Source organism: Teleopsis dalmanni, chromosome 1, assembly GCF_002237135.1.
Source record: "Teleopsis dalmanni isolate 2A chromosome 1, ASM223713v2, whole genome shotgun sequence".
NCBI classification, from domain to species: Eukaryota; Metazoa; Arthropoda; class Insecta; order Diptera; family Diopsidae; genus Teleopsis; species Teleopsis dalmanni.
In genome coordinates this window covers 27,906,561-27,926,841 of record NC_051846.1, presented here as the reverse complement: position 1 = coordinate 27,926,841, position 20,281 = coordinate 27,906,561, and the positions used below count along the sequence as shown (strand labels likewise).

General features: G+C 25.9%; 1 protein-coding gene across 2 annotated transcripts in view; it reads right to left on the bottom strand.

Annotated features, from left to right (window-relative positions):
- The window catches only part of LOC119668706 (elongation of very long chain fatty acids protein 6), a 42,606-nt gene extending 22,790 nt beyond the window's left edge, over positions 1-19,816 (bottom strand). The window contains exons 1-2 of one of the 2 annotated variants that reach the window (XM_038078305.1): positions 19,677-19,816; positions 14,623-14,920 (exon numbers count right to left, since the gene is read on the bottom strand). In XM_038078305.1, coding sequence (XP_037934233.1) covers positions 14,623-14,804 — 182 coding nt within the window. In that variant the 5' untranslated portion in view covers positions 14,805-14,920; positions 19,677-19,816. Of the gene's footprint in view, positions 1-14,622; positions 14,921-19,427; positions 19,445-19,676 lie in introns of those variants that run through there. The other variant, XM_038078307.1, reaches the window with a different exon arrangement.
- Positions 19,817-20,281: the final 465 nt, after the last annotated feature.

Genomic DNA, 20,281 nt, shown 5'->3' with positions numbered 1-20,281 from the left:
TACCGCTTCTCTAATGGATATAATAATATTATTAAATTAAATATTCAAAACGAGCTCAGTACATTTCTCAATTTAATAAAAAATTATTACTTTTTTGTAGTATATGTAGAGATCATTATAATTAAACAATCATAAAGAACTTCTACACGTGAAATTTTAAATATTGATTTCTTTTTTTTAATTACAATGAAAGTATATCAAGGTCACAATAAACAGAACATAGGATATGTAATATTTTAATATTAATATATAATACATTATAATTATATTTATGGGAGCTGAATATTGGTTCACTAAACCCGCACACGTCTCACTTAATGTCTCTTAAGTACACTTCAACAATAGATATAAATTAACACATAGTTAAGATTGTACTATTCATATCCAATTAGGGATGTTTCAAACAAAAAAAATAAAAAATATAAAAAATAATACATGTACATATTTATGTAACAAAATATAATATTGATATTAACATATTATTAAGAATGGGAAAAACCGCTGAGTTGTGAGTGAATAGAGTGACGGCTCTACTTAAACACTAACGTTTTGATTTGTACCAGAAAAATGTCACTAGGCCAACTACTATCCTAGGCATGGATAGCACTTATAAAGATTTTGGCCCAATACGTCTAGGTCTAGGTCTAGGTCTTTTATTAGTAACAACCTTGAATTATTAGAAAAATAGTATCTCTCTTCAATCGATAAGCAGTGTATAATACCATACAAAAAATCACAACGACTGATCAGCAAAACAAGCACTTGTAAGAAAGGTAATTGCATCCCAAAAAAGAGGCAGTCTTAGAAACAGGTGGCTAGATGATACTGAAGAAGATTTAATGAAGCTATGCGTGAGCGATTAGAAGAATTGACTTCGGATCAAATCAGATGGGAAAAATTGGTTAAGAAAACACTGGTCCACCCCATCTCTCTGTCACTAGGCCAATAACTATTATCCCTATATGTTATAAGAAAATTCTAAATGGGTTAAGTTTGGTTGTTAATATAATAGATCTACCATGACCACAGGACCTCGTAAAAATATTAAAAACTACTACTAAGTAATGATATTAAAAACATAATAATGGATCTTAAGTTATAGAATTTGACATTTATTTAGAAATTTATGGAACTTTACTGTTAGAACCAAAGGTTTTTCAAAGGGTTACATTTTTGTTTTCCTTTATAATTTTTTAATTAATTCCAACCTTATGAAATCCTTGATATGTCAATGTGTGGGAAATATTTAAATTCTCAGACAATTAATATAAAACTGAAAAAACAAGTAATTTTAGTTATAGATTTTTTTACATTGATATTTAATTTAATATGTTCGTTTTATTTAATTGTTAAAAACTGTAGAAGTATAGAATACAACATGTTATATTTTTTTATGGAAATAAAAATTAATGATAATTTCATGACATTAATGTCAGGATATGTGAGAAAATCATGCAACTAACCATTTGTTCAGTGTGAAAAGGGTTATCAATTAAATAAAAATGAATATTTACCTAATAGATACCGTAAATTTTATAATAACTTAAAGAAAAATGTTATTATAAATTTGTAAACTTTTATAAAAAAAACGGGTTTTATATCGGTGGTTAGTGATAGTAACCACACAAATTCTTGGTCTCAGTATTAGAAGCTCGCGTTTGTTATATGGCCCATGCCATTGAGATCTGTGCTTCAGTAAATAAAATCAAATCAGCAATCAAAACGCAGATAATTTCAAAATTATCTTCTATAATCCAAATCAGCTGCCTATGATATGTTGTACCGTCAAGTATAAACAGGTAAGTAGTTTACTTGGCTTTATTGGAATTAAAAGCAATGAGTCCACGGTCAGAGAACTGTACTAGCCATTTAAATTTATAAAAACCGGGGCCTGTGAACTACAAGTTGATCCCCAACTAATTATCTAATAAAAAATTATGGTAGATTTGAAAGGAAAGAAGTTGCTATTAGCACTACCGCTAATTTCAAAAGAATATTTTTTTAGATAGATACATTATTTTTTGAAAGCTATATAAAAAGATTAAGATTATATATTGGTGTTTGCATTGTGAGATACTGTGGAGAATTATAAAATGCATAATTGAACTCTGGAATATATTGTTTTTGGTTTTTAAAAAGGTTTATAACATAAAAGCTTGTAAATCAGTTTTAATTTTTATTTATATGACTATAGTTGTAATAATACTCCACCCTAAGGAAAAAGTTTAAAAACCTTGGAAACGTCGGCAATATTTATGTAGAGGAATATATAGGATATGTTTTAGTAATCAATTACGAATAATAATAGTAAAGTAATAATAGTAAACTATTATTATTACTTAGTTTAATATATATTATATAATTTATTTATATGTTAATATAATTTTTTTCAACGATTTTTCATCAAAAGTCATCATATGACTATGATAGCACACATTAAAAGATAGAATGTGTTTTTTAAGTTCTTAAAAGATAGAAGATATTTTTTAAGTTCTTAAAAGATAGAAGATATTTTTTAAGTTCCTAAAAGATAGAATGTAAGTAATAACTTCCATAATTAGTGTGAACTCATTAACTTATATCCTTACTTTAGCTTATACACAGTTTTAGTACAGTAATGTACTAGAATGTAAGTAATAATTTTCCTAATAAGTGAGCTATTAAATAGTAGCAATAATAGCAGCAATGAAAAATCAGCTGCGGTAGTGCAATAAAAATAAATATTTTCTGTAGAAAATAATTTTAAATGTTTTTAATGTTAATAAATTTATTCATTTTAGAGTCGTTCAAAAATTATTGATGAGCGTGTTTACTAATGACATGACGAAACTAATGAAGATTACTATATCAACACTGCTAACGATATACTCGTATATACGTACATATATATTCTTAATGATTATATAATTGAAAAACTAGTTAACACAAAAGCGAAAAAATTCTAATTTTACCTTCTACATAAATTTAATTAAACAATTTACCGAAATGCTTATGACTCACAGGTGATCCAATATGAAATTTTTATACACATGGTAGACGAATATGGAATATTTAATATCAACAGCGATAAAAACTATTTACAGTTTAAATTGCAAAAAAGAAAAAATATATTTATACGATATATAGAGTGAACTACAAAAAAATTGGTGTTATCTAAAAATATGATTAAACTATGATTAATGTTATTTGTAGGAATTTTTATAAGTCCAAAGTATTGTTGTAATTGAAAACATTTATATTAAAAAAATATACTCGTACGGAAAGAAATGTAAACCACAGAACAAAAATATATGCTTTGTTGGTTATTTATGTTGATGGAAAGATAAAACATTAGAAGTAATTAAATATCAAGTAGAAAGTATAAAATGAAGAAAAAAATTTTTATTAAAAATGCAGTTAAATTATATTATACACCAAATGCAAACAATTATAAGATTTTAAGATTGGCTAAGTTTATTTATTTAGGACTTTAATAATATTAACAATATTAAAAATTTAAAAAAAAAGAATATGCCATTATAATAGAAAAAAAACAGTATTTATACATTTATATAACAATTATTATTAAAAATGTAGTTAAATAATATTATATGCCAAATGCCAAACAACTATAAGATTTTAAGATTGGCTAAGTTTATTTATTTAGGACTTTAATAATATAAAAATATTAAAAACAAGAATAAGCCATTATAATAAAAATATTTTTATATTGATATAAAAAAAAAAATGGAGTAACATTAGCATGATTTTCTCAGTATTACGTTCCTAGATTAAGTTTTATACATAAGAAAGAACAAATCATGCAACAAACAATGCCTCTACAAACAGAATAGTATTGAAATTTAACAATTAAAAATAAAAATATAATTAATTAATTCAATTATTCTATAGTTGGTTTATGATTTCATTCTAACATAAACACAGTAAGTGAATTTGTTAATAAAACTTTCACAGCAAATTAACAAAACTCTAGAAAAATGTGCAAACATAAAAAGTCATTTGGTCAGTTGGTTAAGGTGCGCTGACTCCAAGTTTCAAATTTGGCAGGACACGAGTTCGATTTCTGGTACTTGCAGTCTCAAAAAATAATTTAGGAATAATTAAATACAAGAATTATTTCCAAGACCACTGATGATGGATATTTGGCAATACTTGAAACAGCTGTATGGTCAGCCAAAGATTCAATTAATTAAAATAATATAAAATTTATAATTTTGTTGTTGTAGTTCACTACTGCTCGCAAAACTTTTTTATAAAAAAAAAATTTAAATAAAATTATTCAGATATTGTAAGGAATCCTCAATCTTATTTATATATAATGTTAATGCTATATAGTTAAAATAAAAAATCTTACTAAAATAATAAAGTTTCGCCAAAAATTAAATTAATTAAAAATAATAAAATAAAGTTTTTGTTGTTGCCAATTCACTACTGTTCGAAAACCTCTTTATTAAAAGTAATAGTTTATATTCAGAATTTAATTTTAATTTAGAATTTTCTTTCGTCAAAAAAGAAACGTTAAAAATCAATTTAGTTTAAAATAATAATAAAATTACGTGTTTCTTAGTTCTTAATAATCGAAACGGAAGTGGACTTAGGCAAAACAAGACTCTACGACGTACCAATTCGTAAGAATTTTCACACATGTTAAAGTATTGAATAAATAAACTTGTGAATAATATAGTACTTTTTTATATATAGTCAAATAAATTTCATTACATATAAATATTATTTTTACTTTACACTTGTTTGTTCATCTCAGAAAAATATTTGCAAATATTTATTTTAATTACAGTGTAGCAGAGAATATTCACGTAGTGAGTGAATATTAGTGTATCTAACCTTTGATTGTAATAAAACAAATAAAATTATAATTAAAGTGTGACACGGGCGCAAAAAATATTAAAATTTATTTGAGACGAACTGAACGTCACGGAAATTAACCTTTTTTATTTTAAAAAAATTTTAAATAGTAAATACCATATAAATAAAACATTTATATTTGCACTTATATTAGCACATGTTTTACATAGAGTCTGACTTAATATAATATATAATTGCAACTAAATATTCAATTATAGTTTAATTAGTCTAATAAAGGTAACAAAGGTTACTTTACAACATACACAAATAAATACTTAACTATAATAATTGTATTGTAACTAAGTCAATTTGCACCAATAAAATTAATTTAATTATTTATTTTAATTAGTTGCACTATGAGATAAAAACAGTCTACTTTCTTTTTTTAATTTTTCAACGGTTTTTAACCTAAAACCGAGTTTAAATCATTAAACCTCATTTCAGATTAAAATTTGAAAATTGAGTTTTTAAAGGGTTAATAAAAAATCTTTTAAGAGATTTCGTTATATTCAGCATTTCGTGTATTCAGCAAAGTTGTTACGTATAAATACATAAATACTATTCCATATTCTTGTCCTTTCGACTCTCCATTAAAGAGTATTTTTAAATATTTTTTAAAATTATCATGTAGAAAAAGTACCGCGGTACTCATTTTGAATAAAATATTTCTTATCTTGAAATAGACGACGGTGTGGATAACATATTCTACTAATTTTTAAAAAAAAAAATTAAAAATAATAATTTTGAGAATTTAATGTTAATTGTGGTATCAAAGGAGTATTGAAAATATTTCTTCTGTAAAATGCACAATTTTTATATCTTATACCGATTTGTTACGAACAAATCATCCGTCTTCTCTTCTAAAAAGAGACGGTTTTTTAATGTAAATTTCTTAGTATAAATATTAAATCTAACAAAATTTTTAAGTGAAATGTACGTATGATAATATGTTAATATTTTATAATGATGTTTATGGAGTCTATAAATACTAAACGTAATTCTAACCAATAGAGTTTATTGCAGGTGCAAAACATCGCTAAAAGAGATATTACTTTTTCATGATAGTAGTTAAAACGAAGGCCAATTTTCAATTCAACGTCAAAAACTATAATATGCAATAGTAGTTATATTGCGCATACTCCTACTTTACTCCGTTGGTTAATGAAATTTGTGTGCTTAGACCGCCATTATTCGAAACTCGTCGTGATCAAGTAGCACTGCTTACTTAGTAAGTTACTTAAGTAAGTTTAAGATTTTGTCATTCCCATTGACATAAGTTACTTATTGCGTGGAGAAGAACTTTTATATGTCAGAAAGTTTTTTTGAAAATTTTAAGAGAGCTACTGTTATATATATATATATATATATATATATATATATATTATATATATATATATGTTTTAAATCTATTTTAAATCTTACTCAAGTATGTTACTTTCGTTTACATTGGCACAACTTACTTGAGGCATGTGAAAAAGCTTAGATATTTAAAAAAGTTCTAGTTGTGGAGCTTCTCTTTGTTAACATTTCAATTGTAAGCAGATGATATTAAATTTTGAATTGTTAGAAGAAAATAATTCAGCAAGGAAAACGCCGATAATGCAAAGAATTTAATACATAATGTTTCTGATATTGTTCACCATATGAATGCAACAGTTGTTGCATATAGAAAAGAACGTGCAATGACTCATAAAAAAATTATAAACTACTCTAAAACAAAAAAGTAGCAGTATTATTAAATATATATTTGATATATAAACACATATACCATTTATATATGTGATTTGTTGATTTTTTGTTTATGTTTATATTTTGTTTCATATGTTAAAAATATCGAATTGCGATCATTTCGATTATTTGCAATGTTACATTCATTTTTGGTCTAAATTTGCTTACTATATTTTTAAGTAAGTTGAAAAGCACGCAAGCTTTTTGTATGGTTAATGAAATTTACTTAGCAATGTCAAGTAAGTGAACTGGTTTAACGAAGCCAATGGAAACATACTATAAGCAGTAGAAACATACTATTAGTTAAGTGCAAGCTTGAATATATTTTTAAATTTTATTTAAAATATATAATAAAAATAAATATGATATTATTAACTTATAAACAAATAAAAATAATCAAAAATGTACCAAAAAACAAAAATAATCATTTTAAAAATAGTAGAAGAATATTTTATAATTCAAATCAAATCAAATCATTTAGAAAAAGTTATAATAAAATAAAGTAATTAATTATTATGTAAACAATTAGTTATAAAAATGGATATATTTATTGATTCCAACAAAATATAAAATAAATACCATAGATATTAAAACTTTACACACGTATTCGACGAGTGTTAACCTCAAGTGACAAAATTAGCATGTTTTTAAAACACAACTCAAATTATATTAATTTAGATTTAAGAAATGACATATATGGAAACAGAGTTCTGGTATAAGAGTACATACCAATTATGTAGGTGTATTTAAAATAATGACATACATGACAAATTTATTTTCTAGAAGTATCTATTAACATAAACTTTAGTATGGTTCATATCTTTATTGTATATAACTTTCTGTCAGTGATTGTGTGTATATTTTTACTTATATGAACGCACTTTTTTGTGTAAATTTTCCACTTTAATGACGTTAAAAAATTAGCAAATTTAGACAATTGTCACGTAACTTTAACACGATTTTTACTTATTATTTAAAGCCAAGCAATTTTATTTAAAGCCAAGCAATTATTTAAAGCCAATGTGTAATTTCCTTAAAAAAACATTTTTATTTATAAAATTTCTAATAATTTTCGCTAAATGTTTATTTTTGTTATAATATAAATTTATGCGTAAAGTGTCTTCGGATACAGATACGTGTATTAAAATTAAAATAAAATGTATGTAAGTAAATTTATCTACTAAATATGCAGGGCTTGTAAGACAACCGTTTAATTCTGACTGAGAAAATATACAATATTAAGATATATTATTAGATAATATTGAGAATTATTTATAAATTGAAAGTATTTCATTAATAATCTTAATATAATAAGTATTTTGAAGTTCTTTTGAAATAATAATTAATGTAAATTAAAATCTTGACATTTTTCGCACTTTAAACTCTTAAGCAAAAATCCAACAAAAAACTTTATAAAAATTAATTAATTAATTGCTATTGATTTGCATCTAAACCTTTCATTAAAATCAGAGATTATGTAATATTATTACGTTTTGCTAAATTCTAATTTAAAATACTTAGTTAGTGTCTATTTGCAATGCATATGTTGTGTATTCAAGGGTCACGCCAAAGTAAATTTACTTGATACTCTACCTCCTCATGCGATGTTTTTATAATCGAAGTTGATTTTCCCTATTAAAGGCCTGAAGTTGCAAATTCATTTGCGAAAAAATATTAACCTACACTTATAAGCAAATGCGGCTTCTTTGTCAATTTCTATATTTATTGTGTGATGATCTCATATTTTGATTCAGTAAAACGCAACAGATTGCATTTTAGAACAATATTAACCAAAATAAAAAGTAACAAAAAAATAAAGACAGAAAATTGTTTCAATTTGAAATAAATTATAAAATTTACATCACAATTAAGATATGAAACTTTTGTTTGTAATTAGTCATCACTTATACATACGGTCAAGAGCTGTTGTTTCATATAACTGAAACTGAACCAAATGAAATATTAAATAATGTTATTAGACCTATAAAACTATTCCTTCTTCTTCTCCCAGTCTTCTGCTTTTGCTTTTGACAGAGCGAAATGAAGTAATAAAACTCTTTAGTTAATTTGTTTATTAACTAATGTATTGACTATTGTCTATTTGTGAAAAAAATTGATTAGTTCTAATATATATAGAAAAAAAATTATCATTTATATACTCTAAACTATATGTAAACTATTTATCCATAAAATATTTAACAGTATATCTGATTTATAAAGATTTATACATATATAGGTTAGGTTATGTTGAAGTCATTACTGCGTTGTAGACAAAAGTTCACTTGATCGCAAATAATGGCCCGTTATGGTACCACGGATAAATCTCCTTCATACGCAGATCAGAAGAACCCCTAAAGAGGCCGCTGTGATCAGCATACATATAATACTAAAAAGCACGACTACTCCAATCTAGTGGAAGTGAACCAATGGGTCCAATAAACTTAGTCAAGTAACTGATAATTTTGTCAGATCAGTAAAAAGAGGTAGCCCAAAGATTTTTTATCTACTTTTAGTCAAAGATGAACATTGATAAAGAAGTTGAAATAAAGATTTCTCTTCCTTTTCAGAGCTACATTAACCCATTTCGGACCATCGAGTGGTACACCACACGGCTAGTTTTCAATATTCCTTAATATTCAAAGAATATTTTATATATTTTAGATAAAAACAAAGTGAGATTAATTTTTTAAATAAATATTAAAAATTTCTCATTTCCTTAAACTTGTTTTATTTTACTATTTGCTATAAAAATTTCACCGTAATATTTCAAGTCCAAAATTGCCTGGTACTTAATGGGTTAATAATAAATGTCATTATAGGACGAATGAACTAGTGGTCCAGGTACTTATTCTTAGTTTACTTAATTTTAAGTTTACTTTACTTAATTTTAGTGTTAACTCTCAAATACCGACATCGTAGTGTTGGTACGCTAATTATGTAGTTTGGACCAGGTGAAATTGAGATCTAACTGCTGTAGATTTTTTCGTAGTTGTAGATTGTTTCTTAAAGACCATATCTTCTACTCACATCGTTCAAATTCCGAATACACTAAACATTCATTGAGGTATAGTTATTACAAACAGACGGGGAATATCATAAGGTTTGAAAACATAGTATAAGCAGATGGGTATATATGTAATAAGTAACTCTCAGAACAGAACCTATTCTGTTGGGTCAGAACAGTTGTTATTTTTTGTAAAGAATTTATCAAGAATATTATCTGTACAGTTCTAGACGTACAGTATAATGAAGTATATCACTGACTGATCGCACTAATTATATACTGACCTATGTTGACATAAGTTCTCTTCTCCCTCCGAAAAGACGAGTAATTTTCGTTAAGTATCAAAAAACATACATCACTGATGACTGATATGAATAGTAGTGGTAGTAGTAGTGTTAGTAGAAGTAAACTTTATTGTAGTTACTGCCTAATTCTTCTAGTTGTTGATGTATTTATATTATGAGTTGATGTTGATGATAATGACTGATAATGACAGGTGTTAAGAATGGAGAAAACAAAAGTATATAAAAGTATATAATATTTGAAATCGAATATACTGAATATCGTAATGTTGGAATACTTTGAAAAACTACTGGATATTATTCTAACGGTTTCATAATACTGTGCGGTCCATAAAGGAGGAGCACTTCTATTATTTTATTTGTACTCAATACTATTTCAGTTCCAAAAAATTGATCCACTTTCTACAACTCATTCTAATGCGACTTATAACGTTGTGGACCACAAAGTAGAATATTGAAATATTTGATCTTATTAGTCGAACTCAAGTATACTCGAATATACTGTTTGAACATTATAATGTTCGAAAACTTTGAGACTATTAAATTCGATTCTCATAGCGCTGTGGAGTCTCTTAGGGAGGAACAATATGGCATCCTATTGCTTTGTTTAAGCCACATAATGTTTCTTAATTTCTACAACGGCTATGAAATTTAGCAGTGCGTGTGGATATAGTCAGTATACTACGACAATCACTATTTTAAGTTTAGATGTTAAGGGAGTCTCACAATTTTCATTAATCTTAACAATTAAGGAATTCTTGTATTAATTAGTTAATAGTCAGTTCATTGTGTATATATAAATTGTGTGATTTCTTTGACGCCCACTTAAAAATTATTGCTTGCAGATGCTCATATTTGATTTATCTTATTCATATCAGATTAAGAATTCTTAATTTTTACTAGATGAATGAATAGCCTTACACAGCATTTCTATAACAATGTAGCTTTAATCTCTTATTACAAGAATATGAGTAACACAATATTATATCATCAGCGTTAGTATATACCATAATAGAACATTCTTCGGTATACAATACGCGTTTTAGTAGTATATGTATATTGAATGATGTTATTGTGTGTATATTATTGTATCTATAATTGCCATTATATAAATGAAAGTAGCGTAATCACTTATCCTAGGCAATATATTATTCACATGACATACAAAACAACAAACAGACAGACAAATCAATAAAAACAAGGAAAAAAAGTGCAGAACAAACATTGTAGCATGCGGCTTCGGCAAAAATTCTGGTGGTATTGCCTGCCGCAAAACAAAAAAAAATCTGGTGTCAGATGGCGGGCGAGATACTTTTTGCTAGTATCTAGAATTGCCGGCGTAACCTAAAAATATTGCAAAATGTTGAGTTTGTTAAACAAAAAGGGGTGGTAACGTACAAGTAAGTAAGCCAGAGGTACTTAGTAATGGTGGTGTCGAGCAGGGTGTGTTCTGTCACATAAAACAAAAACCCAAGTAAAAATACTGGTCAGGCGTATTTGTTGGCGGTATGACGTAACATGCAAACTTCGAGAAGCACCAAAATTATTTATACCAAAAAAAGTATGTGAAGATATTGTTTATTTATTCTATTCTATTTAATTTGTTTTTTTTTTTGTTCTTTTGTTGCTTTAATAATTATATTTTATTTAATTTTTGTTTGCCTAGTGTGATTGCGCGTAAAAAGAACCGGCAAAATTTGTTAAATAAATGAATGAGAAGCACATGTACAAGTAGACAAGACAAGTTGAAAAAGCAGAGAAAGAGTGCTTCAGATACTTTTGTAGATACTTGCGTTTTTGTAGAGCATTATTTATACATTAGCCATTGTTTTGTTCTGTTGTAGGAAACTACTCCCACACAATCTACAGCTTCTTAATGAAATAGTTTGTGGTTAGTTTTATGCATGAATTTAGTTATGAATGCGAGTGAGTGAATCTTTGCTTTTGTTTGTTTGTATTGTTTGTATTGTTTGTAGTTACAATTGTGAAGATGTGCTTCATTCTCTAGTCAAACATACAATATAAAAATAAGGTTAAGCAAATTGTACTAATTTTTGTAATTTAATATGCTTTTCTTTTAATGTATGTATTATAAATGTGTGTATAAAAAAGATACATATATTTTTCTGTTGAAATATTAAAGAGAATGCTAAACGACAGCTAACTAAAAGAATTAGCGAAAAAATGTTTATTATATACAAAATTTGTTTGATTTAAGATTATTCATGTGTCACAGTATGTAAATCAAAGTTTAAGATATTACATAACAATATTTAATAACACTAAAGATACCCACACATATCTTGAACCACTAACAAGAGATACAAACAGATACAAATTTATGCTGACATAAACATAGATAAACGATAAGCTTTTTCTTTTCAACGTATCTTATGGCATAAAAATCTTGTGAACTATTTTAGATATAATTCAAGGTCCACTTCAGTTTACACTACTAAGTATCAGTTACAAAATTGATACTTTTCACTGTCAAAGTGTTAGATACTTTTGCCGATATGTTATTCAAGCATATTGTCATGTTTGTATATGAAATCAATAAGATTTTCAAATAAAATAAAATTTTTTTTTTTTAGTTAAAAATTGTGCAAAAATGCAAATTTTATAAAATTCAAAATAAAAAGTTTGAACTTTTTCAAATATTTTATATATAAAAATTGACATAATTAAGATGTTATGTATAGATGTGAGCATTTACTTATGTAAACTTTGACATACGCGTAAAATGTTGGATACGTAAAAAGTAGCTACATATATGCATTTAAAAAAATTATACTCGAATGTTGTATTTGTTTTTCAATAAAATTTAATATTGTTCCGATCGGTGTTTGAATCTAAGATATTGAATATTATTAAAAAAAAATATATAATATTTGAGTATAATTTTTTTTATTAATAAATTTTATTTATTTTTTTGATCAATTTATATATATATATATATACATATATATATCTCTTATCCTCATTTCTCAGTGAAGCATAGGGCCTCTACCATCCTTTTATAACGGATTGTATTATTTGATTCCCGGCAGATATTATTCCAGGAATATATATATATATATATATATATATATATATATATATATCATATATATAATATATATATATATACATATATATATATATATATAATTTAATAGAATAATAATGCTACAATAACATGTATATGTATATATATGTACAAAAGTACCTAATTAAGCAGTATGATAATCAGTATCTAAATCAGTATCAGTATATAAAATAGTGACAAATTTATAATAAATGAATAAAAAAAATAAATAAAATTTATTAATAACAACAAATAAATAAAATTAATTAATAAAAACAAATAAAATTTATTAATAAAATAAATAAATAAAAAAAAATTAACTCAAATGTTATATTTTCGTTAAAATATATTTATATATATGTATATAAATAATATATGTCTGCGATAACGTTAGTATATAAATACTTTGTTCAAAATATATCCACCCATATGAATATTATATCTGTATACTTAAATCTATTTATATTTATACTATTATCTATTTTTTATTTTATTAATATCTATAATACTACCTATTTTTAAATTTATATATTAAAATTATATTTATATATTTAAATGTATCAAATAACGATGTCGCAGATATAGTTATGTAGAAAAATCACTTTTATATTTAATTTTAAGGGCTCGATTTAATAAGTATTTTAAATTCCAAAATTCTTAGAATTATAATTTTTAATAAAAAACTCCTTAACATGATTTAAGGAAGTCATACATTAGAACTGTTGCACTGTATATGAATTGCCTTGGAAATAGAATTTATTTTCTTTATAAAAAATATCAATTTTTGCATAAAACCATAATAGGCTTTATGTACCGTTCCTGCGCTGGAATGTTCAAAGAGACATTGAAAATAAAAAACACATATACAACAGCTACAACTTCAGAAAATTCAGGTATGAATAAACATTAACTCGTGTAGTGTAAAATTAGTATAAGAAATACTATTCTTATATAGAAATTAACAAAGATTAATACCTTCTGAATTCGTTTTTTAGATATTGAGGTGTTTAAGACTGAATGTTTTTTAAGAAAACGTTGGGTTTTTTGTTAGATAATTCCTTAGATCAAGGAATTATCATCTGATTTATATGTATTTGGGAAGAAATTCTTTAGTGTGTATCTATATATCATGTGATTTTTATACAATACTTTTCGTTTTTAAAAATAATGACATTTAAACAGTTTAATAGTATTTTTATAGCAACTTTTTATTTAAATAAAATCGATTTCTTCAAGAAATTTGTTACGAGATAATAAATATCAAAACCGGTTGTAATTTATCTGTGAGATTTTACCATATGACTTGTGTGCTTAATTTATTTATATTTGGAATAATAAGCACGTGTATTCAAATAGTTTACAATAATAGTATTAATCAATATTATTCAATGGCAACATTAATATTCTAATATAGATGTATTTATTACATATAAACACCTACAAACAAATGATATCATAACAAAAACAAAGCAATATACGAGTTCAGTTCAGTTCAGTTCAAAATGTATCTTCTCACTAACTTAATAGTGGGATTGAACTTGAAACGTTGCTAACTACTTTAGGCAAATATATATAGACTTATAGACATATAATTATGGAATAAAATACAATGTGAGGTATATAAATATATTTATAGATAAAACTTTTGCTTCACTTACCTCGGCCTATTTTGCATAAAATGCTGTCCACCAAATATCACTAGCATATAAATGCCACAATAGTAGAACACCCATGTCCAGTTTTCTACCATCCACTTTCGTGTGCGTTGATGTATAAAATCATTTTCGAAATCGAAAATGTAGGAATAGTTTGGGGTAACACTTATATCCATATTTATCATTTTTATTTATATATAAAAAATTATTTCTGTATGCAAGAATTCGACGCCAGCTGATTTTAGTTGTTGTATCTTTGCGGTAATAATTTTGACTGAACAGTATTTAATACGGGAATTAACTGTAATTGCAGAGAAAACATTTAAACATTTTTTATATAAATTTTTTATTTTTTAGAATTTCTTAAATGGCTTAGTAATATAATATATATAAAAAAAATCCATTCAAACAGTTTAAGCATATGAAAAGAAAAAGTCAAAACAAATTTAAATTAAATAAAAGAAGTGAATAAATTCGCGATAGTCTTATCGGATCTTGTGAAAACTTTATGACTCAATATTTCATTAAAACAAATATACATACATGTATAATAAAAATAATTCAGTTCTTTTTAATGATTTAATTTAGACGAATACGTCATCTGAATACATATGATTTTTTGATTATAATTTCATATTCAGTCTTAAGAAAGTCACAAAAGCAGTGACTATTAAGCTTTTGAGAAGCATTAATCATTGTTTTGGAGCTACAGCAAGATTTTATATCTTTTTCCAATCCACAATATTTTGTACTTAAATCGTTAATTGTTATAATATAATATTCTAAATTTAAAAGAATTATTTTTTCTTTTTTATTTAACTTGAAATATTTTAATGTTAGGTGAACAATATCTTCATACTTCATAAACTCTGAGAAATTATTAAAAAAATAAATTAAAAACCAGTATAATCCCCTTAACAATATACTCATGATTTACTTTGTATTAATATAGATTAATATAAAGATTAATTCATATTAATGTATTTTACATACATTAATAAAAGATGAATGCGTCAAACTAAACCTCAAATACCTCAAACTAAACAAAACAGTATAAAAGCATCAATGATCAATGATCAAGTAGACGGTGTACGGAATTGGAGAGTCCTTGCATCAGGTCGAAGTAAAAATAAAAAGCATCATCAATGCATTTTACTGGAAGTACTGGTCGACCAAGGACTGTAATGCTAATAAAAAAATTTTACAGTTATAAGATTATAGAAGTATTAATACATACACCTTCTAATAGAATATCTTTAAATGGAGTAATACTAATCTAAATACTCCTATAATCTGAAGTTAAAACTTATTAAAAAGTATATCATAGTCAATTCGTTCAAATTATTAATAGAAGCACATGACTTAAAAATAAATTTAAGACTCACTGTACTATATACTAATCTGTTTCCCTTCAGAAACAACAAAATCTTTCGTAACAATAGAAAAATTACTCTTAAGACTACAATACTGGTACAATATACTTATTTATCGATGTTTGACATCGAGACAGGACTATTTATTAAAATAGGATTTTGTAAAGAATATGCAACACAGAAAAAACCTTTTTTAAAGATTTTATGAAATTAATTCGACTTACACATTAATAGTTTTGAACGATCAAATACTATCAATCAAACTATAATACTATAATAGTTTCATTAAGATATAACTGGAAAATAATTAAAGTTTTAAGCGAAATATGATCTCTCAATTTTTATACATTGCTCAAAGATGAACTGCTGCTTAAATGCAATAACTTTTTTTCGATTTGCAGATATAAAATAATCTATTTTCAAAAAACCTATAGTTTTTCAAAGTGAGGTCTGAACAATGAGGACAGCATAGATGTAAACTATACATAGTGAGATAAAAGAATAAATCAAGTGGTACCATTCACAGACAACCCGCAATTAAAGCACTCTAATGTTTCACAATTCGATCAAATCTAATAAGAGTATATGTATGGCAGAAATCTCAGAGATCATTCTCATATAAGTTCACATGAATACTGAAAGCAATGAAAGCACCGATAGTTTTGCAAGTTTTAGTAGCTTATATGGAGATGTCCTCAGAGTTACCAGCACATATTTTTCTAGAAAATGTTAAAAGAGGCCCTTTCAATTCCGCTGAGTTTCTAAATGTTATAGTTCTAACCCATAATTTATTTAGTAATCATGCTTGGAATTAAAGGGATATTAAGAAATAAATCTTCCCTTTCTGCATTATGATATAAAATTAATTAAAATTATACAAATCTGATATTTTTGTTTAGGTATTATTGCAATATTACCCTCACGGGAAAGGGGTTAGAATATTCACGAGGTAAGGCATGCTTGTCATAAGAGGTGACTAAAATCCGGTAGGCACCACATGATACTGTTTAAATAATAAATGAGTTTCACTTGCTGTACCGGACCGAAGGTGTAAATCTGGTACCACGAGGTTTAGAGTCTACAGCTTTGACTGTTCTGACCTGTGTGGCTGTGGTTAAAACTCCAAGTTATGCGGATAGAATAACTACATTCATTATTGTCATTCGATTTAAAGTTGCATTTTCTAATCGAGTTATATGCCCCAATGAACAGAAGAGTTGTTAAAAAGTCCTCGCTCTTTCACAATGAGGAAACTGTATTCAAATGTATAGCTTCATTTGGTAGTTGCGGGATTATTTTGAATTTCAATATGGTGCATTGTACTGATATGTGTGTTAAGAGCATCGCTATGTTTTGCAAAGGTGATCACGCTAAAAAATTATTGACTCTGTAATATCAATAGAACTTTCGAGAATGTAATACTAAAAGCAATAGAGAAAGTTTTAAAAATAAATGTGGAAAGAATAATGATAGAAGAGTTAAGGATCAGTTAGACGGTAAGTAACGTAAGAAATTATTCAAAGCGAAATGCACAACCAACCAAACCTGCGTATTTCTAACTGAGCCTTTAGTTATAGTTTCTGATCAAGAAGTGAAATTAAGTACAACTTTTGGAAATAATACTACGAATGTTACTTTGTTTAACATAAATTCATGGGTCTATAAATAAATATCGACTATAAATACTTTGTAGGAAATTTTTTACTTTGGAACAATCCTGGTTCGATGTTTATGGTAAGTGCATTAGTGAGTTATTTGATACATTTCACAGAGATTATATTAAGGACATTTTTAATCAATTAATTAATAGCGGTAATACTTAAATACTTGTATATATATATATTTATATATATGACCGCTAACAACCAGTAATGGATGGGTAGGTTAAGAAGAAAAATACTCCGAAATACTTAGTCGGTACTGCAAATTTATTGCTCATTTACCAAATTAATTTTATACATTACTGGAAGGGTCTTCATTCATTATTTCTACTAAAAAGATTATGTACTATTAATGCGTTTTCAATTTTTTTGTCAAAATTGTAGCAAAGGATCAACTTTACTACTGTCCTACCTTTTCTCCACACCTTGCTAGTATGAATATAAATTACTATCTATCAAGTTTATTATTGTTTTCCATTTCATTTATATATACCATATATATATTGTTTTGGCTTAAGTTTTGTAACTAAATTACATTATTAAATATAATTGTGAACTATATAGTTTTGACTACAATTTAACGTAAAAAAAATAGCAATTGAAGTCAGAGTATGATTTGTCAAGCAATGTTTATTGTTTAATCGATAAGGCAGTGATGTGAAATGACCTTGGTAATTAACTCATTTTGCGTCTCCTTCCACAATATAAATAAACACCGCTAACTTTTCATGTTTATGTTTACTGTAATATTTTTTAAAAATATAATAATAATAACAAAAAGTACTCTGTTTATATCGTAACGCAACGTAAATATAAATTGTTGCTAGAATTGTACAAAAAAAAAATTTATGAATGATTTTTCAATATTCTTTCACACCAGATTTAAAAAAAAAATTTTAACGTGTAGTTGTTGTATGCATTGGTTTTTCTATGCAGTATTTTGTCTGCAAGGCAACTGGCCTATCTCACTGAACATAGCTAGCCGGGAAATTATAGCAACAATCACAAATGAATGAATACAATAGGCAATAGAATAAAATTTGACGTTAAAGAACATTTGATAATTTGTCAAATATGTTGAGCCCCATTTATAAATTATTTTCCATTATTATTTTTTATTTTGGCATTAATTTGTATATATTATTTATTTATTTTTTTTATATTAAAATTATTTAAAAATTCCCTTGCAATTGCATGCATTTAATTGAATAAATCTGTTATATACATGCAATGCGAACAAATAGCCAAAATAAAAAATCCAATTGGAAATTTGATGAGAAAAGGTTGTTGTTGTTGTTATTGTTGCATATTTTTGTTTTTATTTTGTGCATTCACACACATCGCCGCCCATTCGTCAAACCAAACGTTTAGTCAACAAACTGTCGCTTTTCTAACACGTTTGTGCTGCTCATATTATATTTTTGACTGTTTGTCTTGTATCATCAATATTTGAATAATTTTTATTTTCATACATTAATTTCGGTGAGCTTTACAGTCTTTTGTATTTAACTATAATATCCGGTTTTATTCGGTAATAATTTTTGTTGTACAATTTTAGCATGCTAACTGCTGAAACGCTAGTGGTGGAGGGCAACCGCAAGAAGGCAAAGAGGAAAGCACACACATTTGATCACGTTTTGGAGAAATTTTTCTGTCAAAATTTCTTTTTTGTTTTTGGTTTCTTCAACAACATATTTTTATATATTTTTTTGTTATAATTATTAATTAGTTTACAAGTTGCGATTTTATAAATTGCTTATTACAAAAAAATTACTTAATTTCTTTTCGGAAAACATATATTGTGCCCATCTTATTTTCTCTCATTTTAAACGTAATCGATAAAATTATTTACACATATGAATGAGAATCACAAAAAAAAAAATTAGCAAAACTACAACAGTTATCCTTGTCAGAATTTTTTACTATAAACTAAGGATTTTTTTTAGTATATATTGATATACACAAAACACACACATATCACACAATTAACATAAAGAAAGTGTACCCGTTTATTTATATTTACATTTTAATTCAAATAAATGAGATTTCTTTAACGGTAACGCGTCTTTACAAAATAAAAATGAAATCGAACCGTTCCACTCAGTCAGCCGGCGTCACTACAGTTTCTGTCAGTGCTCGGTTTTTGCAGTACGCTTTTTATTATTTATTTTTCAACGGGAGCATTTTAGACATATGGAATGCTTTCCAAAGAAGTATCGCTGATTTCCAATGGCAGAGAGTGTAGGGAAATTTTTTATTTGAGTAATAAAGTTGCCAGATGTGCAAGATTAGTACGAAACTTTAAAAATTTCCTACAAAATTAAAATATGCACGTGTATTCACGTATTTCTAATTTGTGCTGCTAAAACCTTTATAATACCTTTATAATTTAAAATAATGTAGTAGTCTATGGTTTTTCTGCTATCATCAAAATTTTGTGTTAGAAAAAGAAAAATACCGTTTTATAAATGTTGCTGTTGTTGTGATTTGGATTAGTGCTATTGAGCACTTTTACTCTTTTGTGGCTGGAGGGCTTATCTCTGTCCGTTTTATAAAAAATATAAATAAATTGTGTCATGGAAATTTTGACAAATATTATTATATATAAATTGCAAATAAATAAAAAAA